Source organism: Leptopilina boulardi, unplaced genomic scaffold, assembly GCF_019393585.1.
Source record: "Leptopilina boulardi isolate dan_hultmark-lab unplaced genomic scaffold, ZJU_Lbou_2.1 LbouV2_327, whole genome shotgun sequence".
In the NCBI taxonomy this organism is placed as follows: Eukaryota; Metazoa; Arthropoda; class Insecta; order Hymenoptera; family Figitidae; genus Leptopilina; species Leptopilina boulardi.
Genome location: NW_026137893.1, coordinates 2,098,502 through 2,117,771, shown reverse-complemented (window position 1 = coordinate 2,117,771; position 19,270 = coordinate 2,098,502). Strand labels below are relative to the sequence as shown.

The 19,270-nt window shown below is 26.4% G+C and overlaps 2 protein-coding genes across 2 annotated transcripts in view; both read left to right on the top strand.

Moving 5' to 3' along the window:
* The window catches only part of LOC127285021 (unc-112-related protein-like), a 158,124-nt gene that overhangs the window by 71,709 nt on the left and 67,145 nt on the right, over positions 1-19,270 (top strand). The gene's annotated exons all lie outside the window — the stretch shown is intronic.
* Positions 5,486-9,522, top strand: LOC127285022 (uncharacterized). Its single transcript, XM_051310783.1, has 9 exons — positions 5,486-5,838; positions 5,941-6,060; positions 6,182-6,302; positions 7,462-7,726; positions 7,812-7,931; positions 8,073-8,163; positions 8,833-8,969; positions 9,160-9,292; positions 9,454-9,522. The coding sequence occupies exons 1-9, from the start codon at positions 5,707-5,709 to the stop codon at positions 9,502-9,504; spliced, it is 1,170 nt and encodes a 389-aa protein (XP_051166740.1). The 5' UTR covers positions 5,486-5,706; the 3' UTR covers positions 9,505-9,522.

Here is a 19,270-nt window from a genome sequence, read left to right as displayed (position 1 = left end):
CATGCAAGAGTCTTCTTGGAATCCTCCAGGGTCGTCCTGAAGACTTCGTATCCTCCGCTACCTGCTATATATGGTTAGTGTTCGCATTATCGACATACTTTTCTCTACATAAGAAGAAGCTTGGGCTTCTACTGCAATTCGGAAACTTATGATCGACTTCACCGCATTAGAAGCACGCATTCGATCTGTCTGCTGCCTTACAAACTCTTCCTATGTGGTCGAACGCCAGGCACTGGTGGCACCGAACTATCATCACTCTTCTTTTAATTAGTCAACACATAAAGCCAATCCTTATGCGTCCCTATTTCTCCAGCCTGTCCGTCTCCTCTGGGTCGATGACTACAACTGCGAACTTCATTCCTCGTCGATTGGGTCCTACACTGAAAAAGTCTTAAGCGATCAACAGTTCCAACAGTGGAAATGCAGTAGCTCTTTGCTTTGGAGTGTCTGGAGCATGATTTTGAGCAACCTCTATGCTAAATGTTGGGCGAGCAGATGTTCCACGTTATTGTTACCAAGATTTGGTGATGCTGCAGCATCAGACTTGGGCACTCAGAGCACCCAAGATGGGAAACAGTTAGCCCCACAATGAAGTTGTGCAGAATCTCTTTATTTGGTGTTTCTCATACATCCGTTGGGAATTCTAAACGCCCAAGACTTTTTCAGTGTAGGACCGTCACTTTTCTGCTTCCTGGCTTCTAGAGCAGATCTTGGTGGTTGTAGCAAATACTCCTGTTGGACCTCTTCTTCCTAGGTAAGGCAATCCAGGTCGAGGATCTTCAGTGTGATCTGTCGACCCACGGTCTGAACCTTCCCCATGCTTCCAAACACTTTGGTGACTTCAGAGGTGAATGCCTTCTTATTGGAGTCTCCTCCGATTTTGATCTCCCTTTCTTGTAGTCCTTTCACCCTGGACGTTCGGATTCACTTCCCTTCAAAGTTTGGCATACGTTGTTCCTGCTGCGGATCGGATCACCATTGTAGATCCACTCGTCGCTTTCTTCTTACTGTTTTGCTTAGGATTCGGTGCTACTGTCACCTTCGTAATCTTTTTGACAAGAGGTGCTTCCTCTTCTTCGCTTCAGTCCTCTCCGGACTGCGAGAGCATTTTCTTCGTTTTTACGCCTCTATGACTCCGTGCCAAAGCTGTCTCTCATGCATACGCTCTCTTTTCCTGTTCCTCTTCTCGGTTCACTTCCGCATAGCCTATAGCGCCACCAAGGTTGCTATCTCCATTATCTGCTAGGGCCTGCTTTGTCTTCACCTCACTGACAAGATCCTGAAGAGTCTTAAGTCCGTCCTTAATAATAATGTTGACATTCTTCTGGACTTCGCAAGAATTTACCATCTTAGATCCTCTGAAGACACTCAGCTTCCTCCTGCTTTAAACATTTCTCGCGTTCTTCTTCGATTGTCTCGTTGTCTAGGTCAGACGCATACCAGAGTATAAACGATACCAAGGGGATCCGGGGCCCGTAAAGATTGATCTTCATCCGTATCATTGGGTTCGACTCTTGGTGGCAGTGGTTAATAGCCCACATCGCTTGGGTTAGAGGCTGATGGAAGTGGACGATTCTTTGGGTGCTTTAGCGCACATCGGAGTTGTTACACTCTCTAGGTAACGACGTGTGACTTCTGGTGTCAACTCGGGAAGCGGTCTTCATAGTCCTTAGAGATTGGAAAGATCCCGGACCAAACTGAGAATCAGCAAGGTCCTTACCAGCCTTATGAAAATCGGTAGATGACCAGATCATCAGGTTCATCGACGTTGGCCGAGCGTATCTCGGCCTCGCAACCATAGGGTCCGTGTGGGTATACCTATAGAGGGATATCTTTTTCTCCTTACCTTACATCTTGATTTTTCGATGCCCTTTAGTGAAATATATATTTGATCTCTGATTTACTAAATTATTAGGTTAGAATTATATAGGCTTTAGGATCCAAATATAAATTGAAATAGATTATTTTTTGACTAGCAATTTTTATTTGGATCCTAAAGCCTATATAATTTCAACCTAATAATTTATTATTATTATCATTTTTTTAATATTTGTAGTTTTTTAATAATAATAAAAATAATAATAATTTTAATCGTTAACTATTTCAGATGGTAAAAAATATAAAGAATATTCGTTTTGTAATGAAAAATATCACCATTATAATTGGACAAACTGCTCATGTTTTTGCCAATTGTCTTTCCGGACAAATTCTATTGAATAACAGCACCTGTGTTATTAATTTCATGTAGATAGTAAATGCATATATATATATATATATATTATATTTATTTGTTTATTTATATAATTTATTTATTTTTATATATATGAAATTATTTTTACATATTATTTTATTTTGTAATGATAGTTAGAAATCGTCCGGTAAATATTTATAGTAAATATTATCGTAAGTCGATAAACAGGTTACCGACTGCGGAGCACTGCAACGTAGTACCCGATTTCGCCGCGCGGGCCGCATCGCTAAAAGTTCTCTCGCGTACGCTTAGCCCACCGAACGGCTATATAAGCTGCGCTCCCGCTGAGGACCGTCACTCTCGTGCTACACAGAGTCCAGGAGGGTCTTACCCACCTGACTAGGGGTTTTACCTCTAAGGAGCCATACTTCCGGAGTTTTACTCCGAATAACTTTCGTAGAGAGATTGACTCTCGTTCGACGGGTTTTACCCGTATAGTGTATAGTAACGAATTGTAAAGTAACGTATTACGATGTAAAGTAACGTAACAAAATGTATAGTAACGTAACGAAACGTTTTGTAACGTAATATTGTATTCATGTAGTTTAAAGTAGATTCTTCGTTTTATTACCAGTTTTATCTCCGTTTTTAGATATACTTAGAGTTTTACTCTTTGAATAATTGGAACACGAGTTTTACTCATGGTTCACGAAGACATCGCGGATTTTTAGACAGTATAGTAATAGATTTACGACTCATCGCAGCGAGTTGAAGCCGATTTCGTTAATGCGCGGCTAAAATAAGCGACGTTACCGAATTGACACCGATTTTCCATTCCGTGGCTCAACATAATTTGCAAAGACGTCGACAAATCACTACTCGAAACCGTCTTCCGCGATTTACTTGTTAATCTCCGTATAATATTGATTTTGTAAATACCGTTGTAAATAAATAATTTGTTATCAGTTTGTAATTAACCCTGTTATTGTTATTTTTTTTATTTTGAAATCAAAACAAACCCTGGCTCGGCGAGTTAAATATTGATTCTTTCAATTACAAACGTTACAATTTTATAATATTTTATTTATAATAATAATATATATATTATAGAAAAAAAATAAATAAAAATTCATTTATATTTAATTAAAAATTTTACCAACTCAATTTTTAGTTATGAAATCAATTGGTACGATATGCCAGTAAAAGTACAAAAAATGCTACTAATGATGATGAAGAGAAGTGTAAAAGAATCGAAACTAATGGTTGGAGTACTTGTCGATTTATCTATTGAAACTTATAGTACGGTAATAAAATTCAAGTTTAATTGAATTAATAATTTTAATTAATTTTAATATAATTTAATATTATTATTATTATTATTTTAGCTAATGAAAATGACATTCTCATATATGAGCGTATTAAATTCAATACAGTAAACAATAGTTATTGAGGTAAATACAAATTATTATGACCAATTATTATTTATTTTAAATAAAAAGGCGCACATGAAAATTATAATTTTACACCTACAGTAATTTATTTAAAATAAATAATTTGAGTTTTTTTTTCATAAAATGAGAATAAACAATTTTTCTTTCAGATATAATAGACAAATCCTGGAGATAATAGTCTTAGAAAGAAAAATAAATGTTTATGTAGTCATCAAGTTCTTTATAAAATGTTATATTATTATTGTTATGTTGTTATTTTTGTAATAGTTAGAAGTATATTATTTATATAAAAAGTATTGTTGAATCTTCGAATGGTTTAATTATTTAAAAATATATATATATAATATGTATATTTATAATAATATTGAGAAAATAACAAATTTAATTTAAAAAATGTTAGTAATTATAATTTTCTATTTTTTGTTTCAGGTAAGAATTTCCAAATATTTAAACTGTATTCGATGAAAACACACTGGTGAGTTTACAAAATATTTAAATAATAATTATAATAAAGATTAGGTAATTAAATAATTTTAATAAGCTTTTTGAATTTTTAATTATAAAAAATTCATTATATTATGTATTTATTTTCTTATTTATCAAGCTTATTAAAATATAAAATGAAAGAAAACTGTAGATTAAATTATTGATTTTGTTGTCACCGACTGTTGACAAAATCACTTTCTTCAATATCAACAGTCGGTAAAGTAGAAAAAACAAAATTTAAACTTTCTTCGAAATGCAAATAATTTTATTTAAAGTAGTGTTACTGACTGATGGTAAAATAAATTTCTTCATTATAAACAGTCGGTAAAACAGAAATAACGTAAAACTAAACTTTTTCGAAATTGCAGATAACATTTAAAAGAATATTCAAGTTTTTCATTATTTTTTTCTAACATTGCGTATGATAAACTACTTCGTAACATAAAATTAATAATTATATGTTTATTGTAATTCATTATTTTTTTTTTTTTTTTTCTTGCTTAGGGACTATTGGGAATCTGTATACAGATACCTTGGCTTCCGCATGTCAAGGTTATGTGGGGTTGGTAAAAAAAAAGAGAACACTAAACAAAATAAGCTGGCGAACTACTACCGACTGATGGTAAAGTAACTTTCTTTATTATCAACAGTCGGTAAAGCAGAAAAAATAAACATCTTGGAAATTTCAAACAATTTCATTTGAATGTAGATAATTTTCTCCGCTATTTTTTTCATCAGTGGGTATAAATATTTATTTCTGATTTATAATTATTAAAATCTTAACATTATAAATTATTTATTTATTAAAAAATGTTATAAAAATATTATTAATTTTTGAAAGATTCATTATTATCAAATAACTTTATTTAAAGAGTATTAAATATTTTTTTTGACTTTATTGTTACCGATAGTTGGTAAATTAAATTTCTTTATTATCAGCAGTCGGCATGTCAGAAAAAAATCAAAATTTTTAAGAATTAATTATTAAAAAATAGTTTTAAAAAATTATTAATAATTTTTTGTTTTAATTTATTTTTGCCACTTTACTGAATTTGTTTCTAATATTGTTAATATAAAAAAATTATTATTTTTCCTTTTCACATAATATCATCAAAATTTTGTAAAATTCAGTTGTTTTATGTTGAGTTTCTGTCTAGAGACTGATTTCACTTTTCTCTCAAAATGTTAAGAAGAAAGCAGTGCGCATGTCATGGCTATGTATATATATATATATATATATGAGTCTTTTTAAATAATTGAACATCAGTTATTACACTTTTCTCTCGCAATTATGTAATCAATATTTGTATTTCTTAAATTCTTGGTAAACTACTTCCATAATAAATGTAGACATTATATGAATATGGCTACTATAAGAAATTACCATGAATCCATAAATGAAACATAAATTCAAGTCTATATATGAGGTTTGAACTTATGTCACGAGATTGTGTAAAGATGAAAAATACGTTGTAGTTTATTCTCAGCAGCATATCAGCGAACATTTCTTTGACACTTGTATTTTTTTCTCTTCAAAGGAAAATCAATTTTTTTCCCCATATATATATTTATACAGAGATGGAAGTCAATTTTAAGACGACAAAAATTGTCATGTCATTAATGGGCTGTTGGCCATTTCAAAATCGTGCACTAAAAATTTTTATGAAATTTTTTAGTATCTTCTCTTTTGTATGCTTGCATATCGCTCAAGTATTTATTTATACGATTAATTGTTATTTTATTATTATTATTATTATTTTTAAAAAAATTTATTTGCAAAATTATTTAGAAATTTTTTTTTGTAAAATTTAGATTTGCGCTCTTTATACAGGACGTTATGATTTTGAATTAACCGTTAAACGAATACCATTAATTATCATGGGTTTTGTATATTATGTACATTTATTGTTTTTCATCATTCAAGGGCCAAAGGTATATGTGCAATATATTTATTTTACAGATTGTGTAAAATAACGTATATATTGTAAACATGGAAATTTTTTTTTTTTTTTTTTTAAGGTGTCATGTAAATATTTTTGTTTTCTTATTTAAGATAAATCATTTGTTAAGTGGTATTTCAAAAGATTTCAAAACATTGAAACCATTTCTTTCTGAAATGAAAATTTTAACCAGATCAACTGATGAAGGAAGATTTATTGTTGCAACATATGCACGTACTAAGTATACTTTTACAATACTTTTTTTTATACAAAGTTTATTTTTATGTAATTAAGTCATTTGAGTGATAATGTTTTTTACTTTTGTAACTATAAATTGTATTTTTAGGATTCTATTTTCGGTATTTTTTTATAAGTAACAATTTATTAATCAAACTTGTAATTTAAAAAAGATTCAATTTTTTTTTAAGATCTATCGGTAATGAAATTTTCTGCAATAGTATTTGAAAATCTAAAAAAACGAGTGTGGTTGTAAAAATGTTTCTAATTATTATCAGTCGATAATGCAGTTCACTATTTTACCATCTGTTGGCAATATAATTCTCTGTAATGGTATTTTAAAATGTAAAAAACTAGTGTGATTGTAAAATTGTTTCTAAGTAGGTAATTATTATCAATCGGTAATGCAGTTGACCGTTTTACCATCTATCGGTAATACAATTCTCTGTAATGGTTTTTTACATTTTAAAATACCATTACAGAGAATTGTATTACCGACAGATGGTAAAATAGTGAACTGCATTATCGACTGATAATAATTAAAAATTAGTGTGGTGTTAAAAAAGGTTTCCAAGTCATTATTTCCAGTCGGTAATACAGTTCACTGTTTTACTATCTGACGGTAATAAAATTCTCTGCAATAGTATTTGACAATCTTAAAAATCAGCGTGTTTGTAAAAATGTTTCTTCTAATTATTAATAGTCGATATTGCAGTCTACAGTTTTACCATCTGTCGGTAATACAATTCTCTGAAATGGTATTTTAAAATGTAAAAAACTAGTGTGGTTGTAAAAAAGGTTTCCAAGTCATTATTGGCAATCGGTAATGCAGTTCACTGTTTAACCATCAGTCGGTAATACAATTCTCTGTAATGGTATTTTACAATGTAAAAAATCAGCGTTATTGTAAAAAGTTTTCTAAGACATTATCGGCAGTCGGTAATGCAGTTTACTGTTTTACCATCTGTCGGTAATAAAATTCTATGCAATGGTATTTTACCCAAAAAAAAACAACATGGATGTTTAAAAAAAACAATATCACTCAAATTTTTCAATAAAAAAAAATTGTGAATTTTTTTTTCTCTCCAATAGAAACAATTCAATGTGGAATTTTCATAACGTAGGAAAAAAAAATGTTAATGCCTTTTTTATTCAGTTTATATTATGACCACTGCAATTGTATACAGTATAGCAGTAATTACTCCAGCAATTTGTAATATATTTTTAAATGAAAATAAAACAATGGAAACATATTATTTGTACGATGTAGATTACGTAGTAATTGATTGTAAAAATTATTATTTTCTAACAAATATTCATGGATTTATTGGTGGTAGTTTCTCAGTGGTTGGTGTAATAACTAGTGATATTATATTGTACACATTAATACAACACAGTTGTGGATTATTTCAAGTCTTAATGTAATTTCTTTTTTTATAATTATTATTTTGTTTCTATTATTATTTTTTATATTGACAATGTTGCTTTAATTCTTTTTTTTTCTAGGCATCGAATAAAAAATATTTCAAACATTATGAATAATGAAAATAAATGGAATATTAAGAGAAAAGATCAGATGTTTGAAAAAGTTGTGGATTGTCTTAATTTGTATGGACATGTACTTGAGTTAGTAAATATATTTTTTGATATTTAAGAAAGAAGTAAAACAATATTTTTTTTGTTATGTAAAAATCTAGCAAAAATTTAGATTTATGTATTTAATTACGATACAAGAATCTTAATAATAATATTTTTTTTTTTGAAAAGTTATTCACAAAAAATCAATGAATGCTTTTCGACTTTTCTGTTTTTTTCTACTGGAATAATAGTGGCACTTATGAGCTTTCAAGGTTTAATGGTAAGCGGTTTTTTATTTCATATTATTATTTATAAATTTTAAAAAAGGCGATTAACAATTTAAGAGATACTAATTTTTAACGTTGTCAATTTTTTATTAATTTTACAATTCACAGTTTTTTATTTATTTTTAAAATTTTATTAAATAAATTTTATATATTCGGTTTATTTAATCAAAAGAATATACATCCTTTCGGTTCAAATGCTGAAGCGTCAATGCGCTGTAGGCTAGCTCGGTCCGCTCCATTTATACTCGGCGTTTAGTAAGTGTGGTGGGGGGGGGGGGCGTACACTATTGGCTCGTCGCGCTCTCGGTGCAACAGTGCCGTAACTATAATTCTTTGTTACTGCGGCTAAAAAATTGCTTACGTGCGTGTATAATTGATACGTAATTTTTTTTTTGTTTTTTAATATTATTTTATAACATATTAAAAATAATTAATATTATTTACTATTAGTAATGAATACTATTTATTGTAATTAATATCATTTATTATTAATAATGAATTTTTTCAATTATACATTATTCTAGCAAAATATAAAATAATTAAAAATTAGTTAACATAAAAACTGTTTAGTGAGATTGATTTTATTTTATAATTTATTATCAGTTATGTTAATGAATTTTTGATAAATGTTTGACACTAAAAAAAAAAATTTGCTTTTTCAGTTGATAAAAAACATCAATAATATTGAGTTTGTTATGAAATTTTCTTCCATCGCTTTAGGTCAAACACTTCATCTTTTATCTAATTGTGTTCCTGGACAAAAGCTATTAGATTATAGCTCTAATATTTTTTATTGCATGTAATTATTTTCAACTTTAATTAATTAATTAATTAATAATATTATTATTATTTTATAATATTAGAATTATTATAATTAGTAATAATTACTGTTTATTTGGAATAAATTACTATTGTAATTTATATTAATTATAATTTTAACATTAGAAAATATTGATAAATAATATTTTTAAAAAATATGAAATTTTTAGATATGAAATTAATTGGTATGAAATGCCCATTAGTATACAAAAAATGTTATTATTAATGATGAACAGAAGTTTACGAGAATCAAAAATAATGGTTGGAACACTTGTTGTATTTTCTATTGAAACATATAGTTCGGTAATAATTAAAAAAAAAACTCTTAAAAATAAAAATAATGTGTAATAAATAAAAATTTTACTAATTTTGGAAATAAAAATTAAATTATAATAAATAAAAATTTTATTATTAAATGAAAATTACTATACTAAATTATTTTTTTTTTCATTATACTATTACAGCTTATGAAATTGACTTTCTCCTATTTAAGTGTTTTAAATTCCATGAAGTAGAGTCAAGGTAACTTACAATTATTATTATTATTATTATTAATAAATTATTGTTAAATACAAAATTTATTTAATGTATTACATTGTATAATATATAAATATTATTATATAAAATGTTGTTTAAATTTTGTCGTTTATTTATTATTTCCCAACATTTATAAAAAATTTTTAAAAATTAGAAAAATTAATAAAAAAAAAAATTATTAAATGAAGTTTTTGTTCTATTGTTTTTTTTTGACGATCTGATAAACTTTTAGAAATTGAAAAAAAAATTTCCTCATGATAATTGAATTTTTTTCGAAGAAAATCTATGCTTTTTTTATCTCTAGGAAGTCGCACAATGGAACAATAAAAAAAAGTGTAATAATGTCGATTGGTGCAGTGCAAATGTTCCGGAAATGTGATCCGGTTGTGCCTCATTACTAACTTTATTTCCCGTTGAGCGACTAATTACTCTCTCAACCCTTTCCGTCTCATTATTCTCCTCATTTTTTTTCTCTCTTTCTCTCTCTCTCTGTCCCTCTTTTCTATTTTTCTCTCGACCCCACTACACCCCCGCTTTTCTATATATATAGACGTCAAAAAATTTTCTCAAGCACTTTTATAAACCTTCCATCGTTTATGCTTCGTCTACCGTTTCACTATTTTTTTTTACCTCGCCCCTTTTTTTATTCAATGGTTTTCTTTTTGTAATTACATTTTTTTTTTACACAATTTAATGGCTTTGTTTTCACTTCTTTAAACACGTGTTCACAGGTAATGCGTATGTATTTGGTGCGTTACAATCAGCGAAGAATGAAATTTATTTTTCAATTCAATTATTCTTGACTGATATAATGAGGTTTTTTTTTAAAAAAAAAATATATATTTTGCAAATTTTATTACAAGTTATTAAAAACAAAAATATATCCAAAATAAAAAGTATAATTTTATTTTAAAAAAAATATATATATAGAAGAGTGGGGCATGACTAATTAATTAGGGTTTTGACTCTAAACGTTTTTACTTAGCTGATAAAACGAGTTTTTTTTAAACTACGTTGTTAATTTGCAAAAACTATCAAAAACTATCAAAAATTATTAAAAATTTGATTTTTTTCTACTATATTAACTTAATTTTAATGGAAAATAGTAATTTTTTTAAAAATAATTGATTTTTAAATATTTTTGTTGCCAAAATTGACTTTTTGAAAAATAAATAATTTTGGTTGTTGAAATAAACTTTTTTTCAAAAATTTGCAAAAACGATCGAAAATTATTGAAACTAGATTTTTTCTACTATTTTAATTTAAATTTATTTGGAAAATAATAATTTAAAAAAAAAAATGATTTTCAAAATTTTTCGTTGTCAAAATCGATTTTTTCAAAAATCATAAAACGATTAAAAATTATTGAAACTAGATTTTTCTTACTACAAAATCGATAAAAAAAAAATAATTAAAACTATATTTTTTCTACTACTTTAACATAATTTTAATATAGAATAAATAATACATGACTAATTTTTTTAGTCTAAAAGTTTTTGCCATTTTATTTTTATTTATTTATTAATTTTTTTTTTTTGAAAGAAAAAGTAATTTTTTAAAAGTACTTTGTGATTGATCAAGATTTCTCAAACCCAATTTTAGCAATCTGTTTAAAATTTACAAAAAAATGTTTTTGAAAAAAAAATTTTTTGATTATAAAAATTTCTGTTTTAATCAATTTAAATCTGTATTAAATATTTTAAAAAAATATTAATATATTAATTGAATAATAATTAAATATTCTTTAAAAATCAAACAAAATTATTTAGATAATAATAAATAATTTAATTAATAAATAATTTAGAAATATTTAACAAAAAAATTATTATTATTAAAATAAAACAAAAGTGCAAAAAAAAAAGATCCATTTCTTTTTCATCTAATGCAGGGTGTCTACTAGTCCTGGAAGTCCTGGAAATGTCCTGGAATTTGAAAAAATGTCCTGGAATGTCCTTAAAAGTCCTGGAATTTTAATTATTGTCCTTGAATTTTTTATATTTTGCTTTTAAATTTTCAAAAATTTCTAATTTTGTCAATCAAGTTAAAAAAAATTCATTAAATAAGTAAAATGAAAATTTACTTAAGTAATTAATTAACTTTTAATAATTTCTGAAAACAATAGTTAAACTAAAAATTTTTTTATTCCTTAAAGTCATCCAATTTAATGTCCTGGAAAAATAAGAAATTTGTCCTGGAAAAGTCCTGGAATTTTAATTCAGATTTTTAGTAGACACCCTGTAATGGCAATTTGAAAATTGAATCCAGTTTGAATTTGAATTTTTTTGCAATGATTGAAAATTAAATTCAACAATTTTGAGGTTAGAATTCACAAATTCATGTTAACGAATATAAGTTTCAATAGATTAATTAATTACACAGCCACACAAAAAAAGTGTCGGGTACCCTACCCCCATGTATTTTTTTAAAAAATTATATGATTTATATGAAACTTGGTATCTAGGGGTTTTTGAGGTCGCTGATTACGAATCTGAAGTCAGATTTTTAATATTCAAAATGGCGGATCCAATATGGCGGACGAATTTTTTAAAAATTCATTGAATTCTATTGAAACTTGTTACGTGGAGGTTTTTGAGTTCGCTGATTATGAATTTGAAGTCAGATTTTCAAACATGTAACAAGTTTCAATCAAATTTAACAAATGTTTAAAAATTCGTCAGCCATATTTGATCCGCCATTTTGAATTTTGAAAATCTGACTTCAGATTCGTAATAATTTGTTTTAATAAAAATAAAAGTGAAATTAAATATTTATTATTTTATAATTATATAATATATATATGTATATATATATATATATATATATATATATTAATATAATAGAAAATATAATTAGAGTATTAAATAATTTGTAAAATAATAAAATTATTATAAATATTTATTTAATTATAAAATTAAAATTAAATTAAAATTTTCAAACATTCGTATAATACTGTTATTTTTTAATAAATATTTGAATTCCGTTTCTTTTTGTCGCACCCCTTTTTTTTCTCTCTCTCACACTTGTAAATTGGTTGACCCCGCAGTTTCAGTTTGGTGACTTGATTCGGTGTCGCTTTACGGAAATTAAGTGGATAGCTCGATGAAAACACGTCAAATAACGAGGGTACAAATTGAATGTATAAACTCCCATAGGGGAAATGTTCTATATAGACGTCAGTCACTTCTCCTATATATATACATATATATACATATGTTTTACATCTCGATTTTTGCGTTCAGTCAGGCGGATGTAAACTTATACTGCAAATAATAATTATACGCGTTTATTTTTTTTCACACGTTTATTTTGAATTTTTATATATATAGAAAATAACGATATTTTTATAAACAAATAAATTTGTTTCACTCACAATTTTAGTTTTTTAATTTTTTTTTTTATTTTAACATACTTGGAAATTCTAAAAATTTTTTACAAAAAATTTTCGAGTTTTGTTTTTAAATAATAATTTTTTAAAAATTAATTTCATTTTTTTTGAAAGAAAAAATTTTTTTCGTCTATTTTTGTTTTTTTTCTGTTCTTTTTTTTTCCTTGAACATTATAATATGAAATAAATATAGAAGATGGTGAAAAAAAATCAAGGTTTTCTTTATAATAACTGACATAAGACGATCCAATAATATTCTTGAGTTGGTTAGTAATCCCCACCTTGGTCAACCCCTTTTTCCAGATTCTATAAATACATATATTGCGACCCAGTTTTCATAAAGGGGGGAAACAAGCAGACGCCATAAGCCAAATTTAACATTGTGATGCTTCTCATTTTTCATCATTTTTTTTTTCTTGTTGACTCAATAAAAAGCAAAAAATTCTAAAAAAAAAATTTGAATTTTCACAAAAAAATAGTAAAAAATAATTGAAATTAAAAGAAAAATATAAGTTAACTATAAAATTCCAAAAAAAATTGAAAATATTTGTAACTATTCAAAATATAAAATTTCTAAAAAAAAACATTTTTATTCCATTTTCTTTTGTTCTATAAAAAAGTTATTTAAAAATAAAAATAATATAAAAACATTACTGAAAAAAAAAATGTTTTAAAATTGTAAAATCACTAAAAAGTTTGTATTTACTTTATTGATAAATATTTTGATAAGAATTTATTGCCTTTGTTATCATTCATTGTTTATAATATCTAATCTCTCGAATGAATTTTAACCTACATTTTTTTATCATTGCTGTAAAAACTGACCTTTCTTCTTTTTAGATAAAAAAAAAATAATGTTCAAAAAAATTAGTTTTTCAAACTTTATATAATTTGAAAAAAAATCGTGAATTAAAAAAAAAGTTTTCCCTTTTAATGTATAATTAGCCAAACACAATAAAATTTATAACAAAGAGGTAAAAAAAAAAAATTTTTAACGAAAAATGAAAAATTTAAAAACAATAAATAAAAAAATATTTAATATTAATTAATAAAAAAAATTTTTTTTTATTTGTTTCAGGTAAGAATATAATCTTCTTTCACAAAAATATTTCCATATAAATGAAAGTTGACCAACAATAATGGTGAGTTTTGAATTTCATATATAAGATTCATAAATAATGAATTTTTGAGTCTTAATTTATTTTTTAATCAAGACATTATAAATTTAAAACTCATCGGAAAAAAAACTATATAATTTAGTAATCGTTTTCTTTCTTTTTTTTTCTTAAAAAAAAAATACCCTTTTCAACATTTACTCCACATGACGCGCGTTAAAACCCACACACAAAATGTAAATCAAGTGCGAGCAAAATGAAAATTTAATTTCTTAATTAATTTTCATTTCACAATATTGGAAATTCAAATGACCATGTGGAATTAATTTCCCTATATATAAATGTATATGTACGATATTTTATATATATATAAATAAACTCGAAACTGTCTGAATAAATTATAGAGGCGTTTTATTTCAGTATGGCGAGCACAATTTCCGCTCTTTAAAATGACATTATTATTAAAGAAAGCGACGTATTGGAAAATGTGTCTCTCGTTTGTCAAAAAAATGATAATTCAGAAACTCAGTCATTTATTATAATTTCCTATATATGGGGCATTCTACGAAAAATTTTTATTCAAAATTTTTTTTGCCTGGAACATTTTTTTTCGGAATCTTTATCTTTATCTTTATCTTATTTTTCATAATGAATCCGAAAAAAAATGTTCCAGGCAAAAAAAAATTTTGCATAAAAAATTTTTCGTAGAATGCCCCATATATATTATTATTAAAAGGAGAAAATGTCTCAAAAGCGTGTGACCTTTATATTTTTTTCGCGTATATAATTTTTTTCCCCCTATAATTTACAATGAAAAGAGATAGAGAAAGAAAAAAAAAATTTTTTGTTTAATTTGAAAAAAATTTTTTTGCTATATTAGATTCGCCATTTTGAATTTTATAAATCTAATCATAGATTCGTAATTCCACCATTTTGAATTTTGAAAATCTGACTTCAGATTTGTAATCAACGACCCTAAAAACCCCTGAGTAACAAGTTTCAAGTGAATTTGTTGAATATTTAAAAAAAAAATCCGCCATTTTGAATTTTGAAAAATTGACATCGGATTTGTAATCAGCGACCCCGAAAACCCCCGAGAAACAAGTTTCAAGCAAATCCAAACGATTTTTCTATTTTTTTCGACCGCCATATTGAATCCGCCATTTTGAATTTTGGAAAACTGACATCAGATTCGTAAATTGTTTCTTAAAATTACAAATAGTGATTCTTTCCAAATTATATAAACATTATTTATATTTTGCAATAATAATAAAATAATTTTATTAATTTTTTTTATAGAAAAGCATTTTTATTTTAAGGTTATGTTTGGTATTGAACCTTTTTCTTTATTTTTATTTATTTATTTAAAGTATTGCTTTATTAGTTATTCTTTTTTTATTTTACTTTATATCATTTCTATTTTATTAACCCTTAAATAGCAACAATTCGAACGTAAATGGCACAATGGGTCTGCTGGACCCGTCGTATTCAAACATGTATTGTACATCCAGAATTGAATATTTTTGCACAAAAATTTAATCTGATGTATGCTTTCATTAGTTTTACAGGTATTAATTTATTTTAAGTTATACTTAGTTAAAAAAAAATTGTGAAAAATAAAAACGGAAAATTGCGTGTTTTTACTGAAAAATTTATGAGTTATTTAAATTTTAATATTATATGACTTCAATATATTAAAATATTGAAAAATTTCCAAAAGCTACACATTCAATTAATTTGAGTGAGAAAAAATCCTCGGGTCTATTGGACCAATGGTGCCAGTTAAGGGTTAAAAAAAAGTTGTAAGGATTCAAAAAGAAAAACCTTTAAAAATCTGAAACTTAGACAAATTTATATCTCGTAAAACAGTTTGATAAAAAATAATTTTTAAAATTATAGAACTCCATTTCGGAAGGAAAAAAAGAGATATAAACAAATCAAAAGTGCCAAAGTCAGCGATATGTTAAAATGGAGAGAACCCCCCTATAATCTTAGGGAGAATAAATATATATATAGGGAGGGGGCTCTAGCCATTTCAACATAACGCTGACTTTGACTTTGAATATATTCACTTCCCCAAACATTTTGTCATTGTCATGGGTCATCATTTGATTTTTCTATATATTTTGGCCTTACCTCTTATGAATAATAATAAGAATGCCAATGGTTTATAAGATTTTTACCCTCTCAGTTGGGGTTTGTTTCTCCACATATTGGAACGATTTGAGAATTCCATTAATCAATACATGTAGCATTGAAATGACAATTTTCAGCTTTCCGTTTTAACTTGTCGCACAAGAAAGATCCGATTCATTCATTTCATACATATATACAAATATATTCAGAATACAAAAATAATATTCATTGTCATATATATACTATATACGTACATATATGCTGAAAATCCAGTATAAAGTCGTTTCAGGTCATTCGACGCTTTTCATTGCCAATAAATTGTTGCCCTCCAGCCAAACCATTAAACTTCAACTATATATAATATACGCATCAGAATCATCCAACAATGATATAGATATACGCGTTCATGTATCATGACCACGAATGACTTTCTTAGGTCGAAAATTATGCCTTTAGGTCTGTCAATCGCTATACAATTTTATTTATTTTTTTTTTATTTTTAATGTAACTGTATATAAATTTGAATATTATTACTACACGATAATAATTATTTAATTTGTATTATTTATTGCTTCCTCATGGAGGAAGCATTGTAATACCAAAATTTTTCGAACTTGTTTTTTTTTTAATGTATCTTTATGTTTTTCGACCTCAGGAATGCAAAAATCACATTTTTAAAAAATGTCGTTCCGTGTGTATGTGTGTGTGTATACACTACATATTTTCTTAAATATCTCGAATTCTTTAAGAGCTAAAAGGGATAATTTTTTTTTAAAATTATAGGTCTCACTGGCGGACAAATAATGAGAGTACTTGGGCAATATTAATAAAGATTAACTATTATTCTTTTTTTCATTTTAAAATTTTTGAAAAATTGTTTTTTACCCATAACTTTAAAAAAATGTTAGGACATCTATGAATATTTTTCATTAATTTTGTAGAGTTTTTTAAAACGCATCTTTTGAGATGTTAGCAAACATTCTACTATAATATTCTATCCAAAGTTATTGAATTTTTAAAAATTAAAGAAAAACGTTTTTTGCCCATAATTTAAAAAAATGTATTGACACCAATAGATATTTATCTCTAGTTTTGTAGAGTTTTTCAAGACGCATCTTTTGACCTATTAGCGAATATCCTACTGTTATTTTATCCAGAGTTATTAACATTTTGAAATTGAAAAATTTTGAAAAACCTACCTTTTTTGCCATATTTATTAAAAAATATTTATATATCTTTAAAAGTATTATGAACAACTTGGAGAATATTTAAAAACGAATCAATTCACCTATTATTAAACCTTTTATTGAAAAATATTACGAAGTTATTGATGTTAAAAATCTTTCTCCGCAAATACCCAAAAATACAACTTAACACCTTCTTAAAATTATTATAATATCAAATAAGTTACCATAAATTGATCACAAAAAATCTCCATGGGGAAGGAAAGTGTTCATTTTATGAACACAAAAAGTTCATATACTTCAACTTGGCAGCGGTTTTCTGTCTTTTTGTTAATTATAACATTTAATTATTACAATATTATACATGAATCGAGGGGGAATTTAATCAGGTAGAGTAAAAACAGGTTCTATTTAGGATCAAAATAGGTTTTGTTTACATTCAAAGTAGATTTAATTTAGGGTTAAAGTAGGTTCAAAGTAGAGTTAAAACAGGTTCTATTTAAAGTCAAAATAGGTTTAATCTAGGGTCAAAGTAGGTTCGAAATAGATTTATAAACAGGTTCTATTCAGGGTCAAAGTAGAGTGAGAACGGGTTCTATTTAGGATCAAAATAGGTTCAATCCAGGATCAAAATCAGTTTTGTTTATATTCAAAGTAGGCTTAATCTACGGTCAAAGTAGGCTCAAAGTAGAATTAAAACAGGTTCTATTCAGGGTCAAAATAGGTTTTGTTTACATTCAAATAAGGTTTACTCTAGGATCAAAGTAGGTTCAAAGTAGAGTAAAACGGGTTCTATTTAGGATCAAAATAGGTTTTGTTTATATGCAAAATAGGTTTAATCTAGGGTCAAAGTAGGTTCAAAGTAGAGTTAAAACATGTTCTATTTAAAGTCAAAATAGGTTTAAAATAGAGTTAAGACAGGTTTTATTTAGGATCAAAATAGGTTCAATGTAGGCTCAAAATAGGTTTTGTTTACATTCAAAATTGGTTTAATCTAGGTTTCAAGAAGAGTTAAAACTGATTCTATTTAGGATCAAAATAGGTTCAATCTAGGGTCAAAATAGGTTTTGTTTACATTCAAAATAGGTCTAATCTAGGGTCAAAGTAGTTTCAAAGTAGAGTTAAAACATGTTCTATTTAAAGTCAAAATAGGTTTAAAATAGAGTTAAGACAGGTTTTATTTAGGATCAAAATAGGTTCAATGTAGGCTCAAAATAGGTTTTGTTTACATTCAAAATTGGTTTAATCTAGGTTTCAAGAAGAGTTAAAACTGATTCTATTTAGGATCAAAATAGGTTCAATCTAGGGTCAAAATAGGTTTTGTTTACATTCAAAATAGGTCTAATCTAGGGTCAAAGTAGTTTCAAAGTAGAGTTAAAACATGTTCTATTTAAAGTCAAAATAGGTTTAAAATAGAGTTAAGACAGGTTTTATTTAGGATCAAAATAGGTTCAATGTAGGCTCAAAATAGGTTTTGTTTACATTCAAAATTGGTTTAATCTAGGTTTCAAGAAGAGTTAAAACTGATTCTATTTAGGATCAAAATAGGTTCAATCTAGGGTCAAAATAGGTTTTGTTTACATTCAAAATAGGTCTAATCTAGGGTCAAAGTAGTTTCAAAGTAGAGTTAAAACATGTTCTATTTAAAGTCAAAATAGGTTTAAAATAGAGTTAAGACAGGTTTTATTTAGGATCAAAATAGGTTCAATGTAGGCTCAAAATAGGTTTTGTTTACATTCAAAATTGGTTTAATCTAGGTTTCAAGAAGAGTTAAAACTGATTCTATTTAGGATCAAAATAGGTTCAATCTAGGGTCAAACTAGGTTTTGTTTACATTCAAAATAGGTCTAATCTAGGGTCAAAGTAGTTTCAAAGTAGAGTTAAAACATGTTCTATTTAAAGTCAAAATAGGTTTAAAATAGAG

Bases quoted from the DNA above. Each gene is read 5' to 3' on its own strand.
- LOC127285022 (XM_051310783.1), top strand. From the start codon at position 5,707: ATGGAAGTCAATTTTAAGACGACAAAAATTGTCATGTCATTAATGGGC. The intron at 5,839-5,940 runs GTATTTATTTAT...TGTAAAATTTAG, and splicing joins TATGCTTGCATATCGCTCAA to ATTTGCGCTCTTTATACAGG. The intron at 6,061-6,181 runs GTATATGTGCAA...TTCTTATTTAAG, and splicing joins TCATCATTCAAGGGCCAAAG to ATAAATCATTTGTTAAGTGG.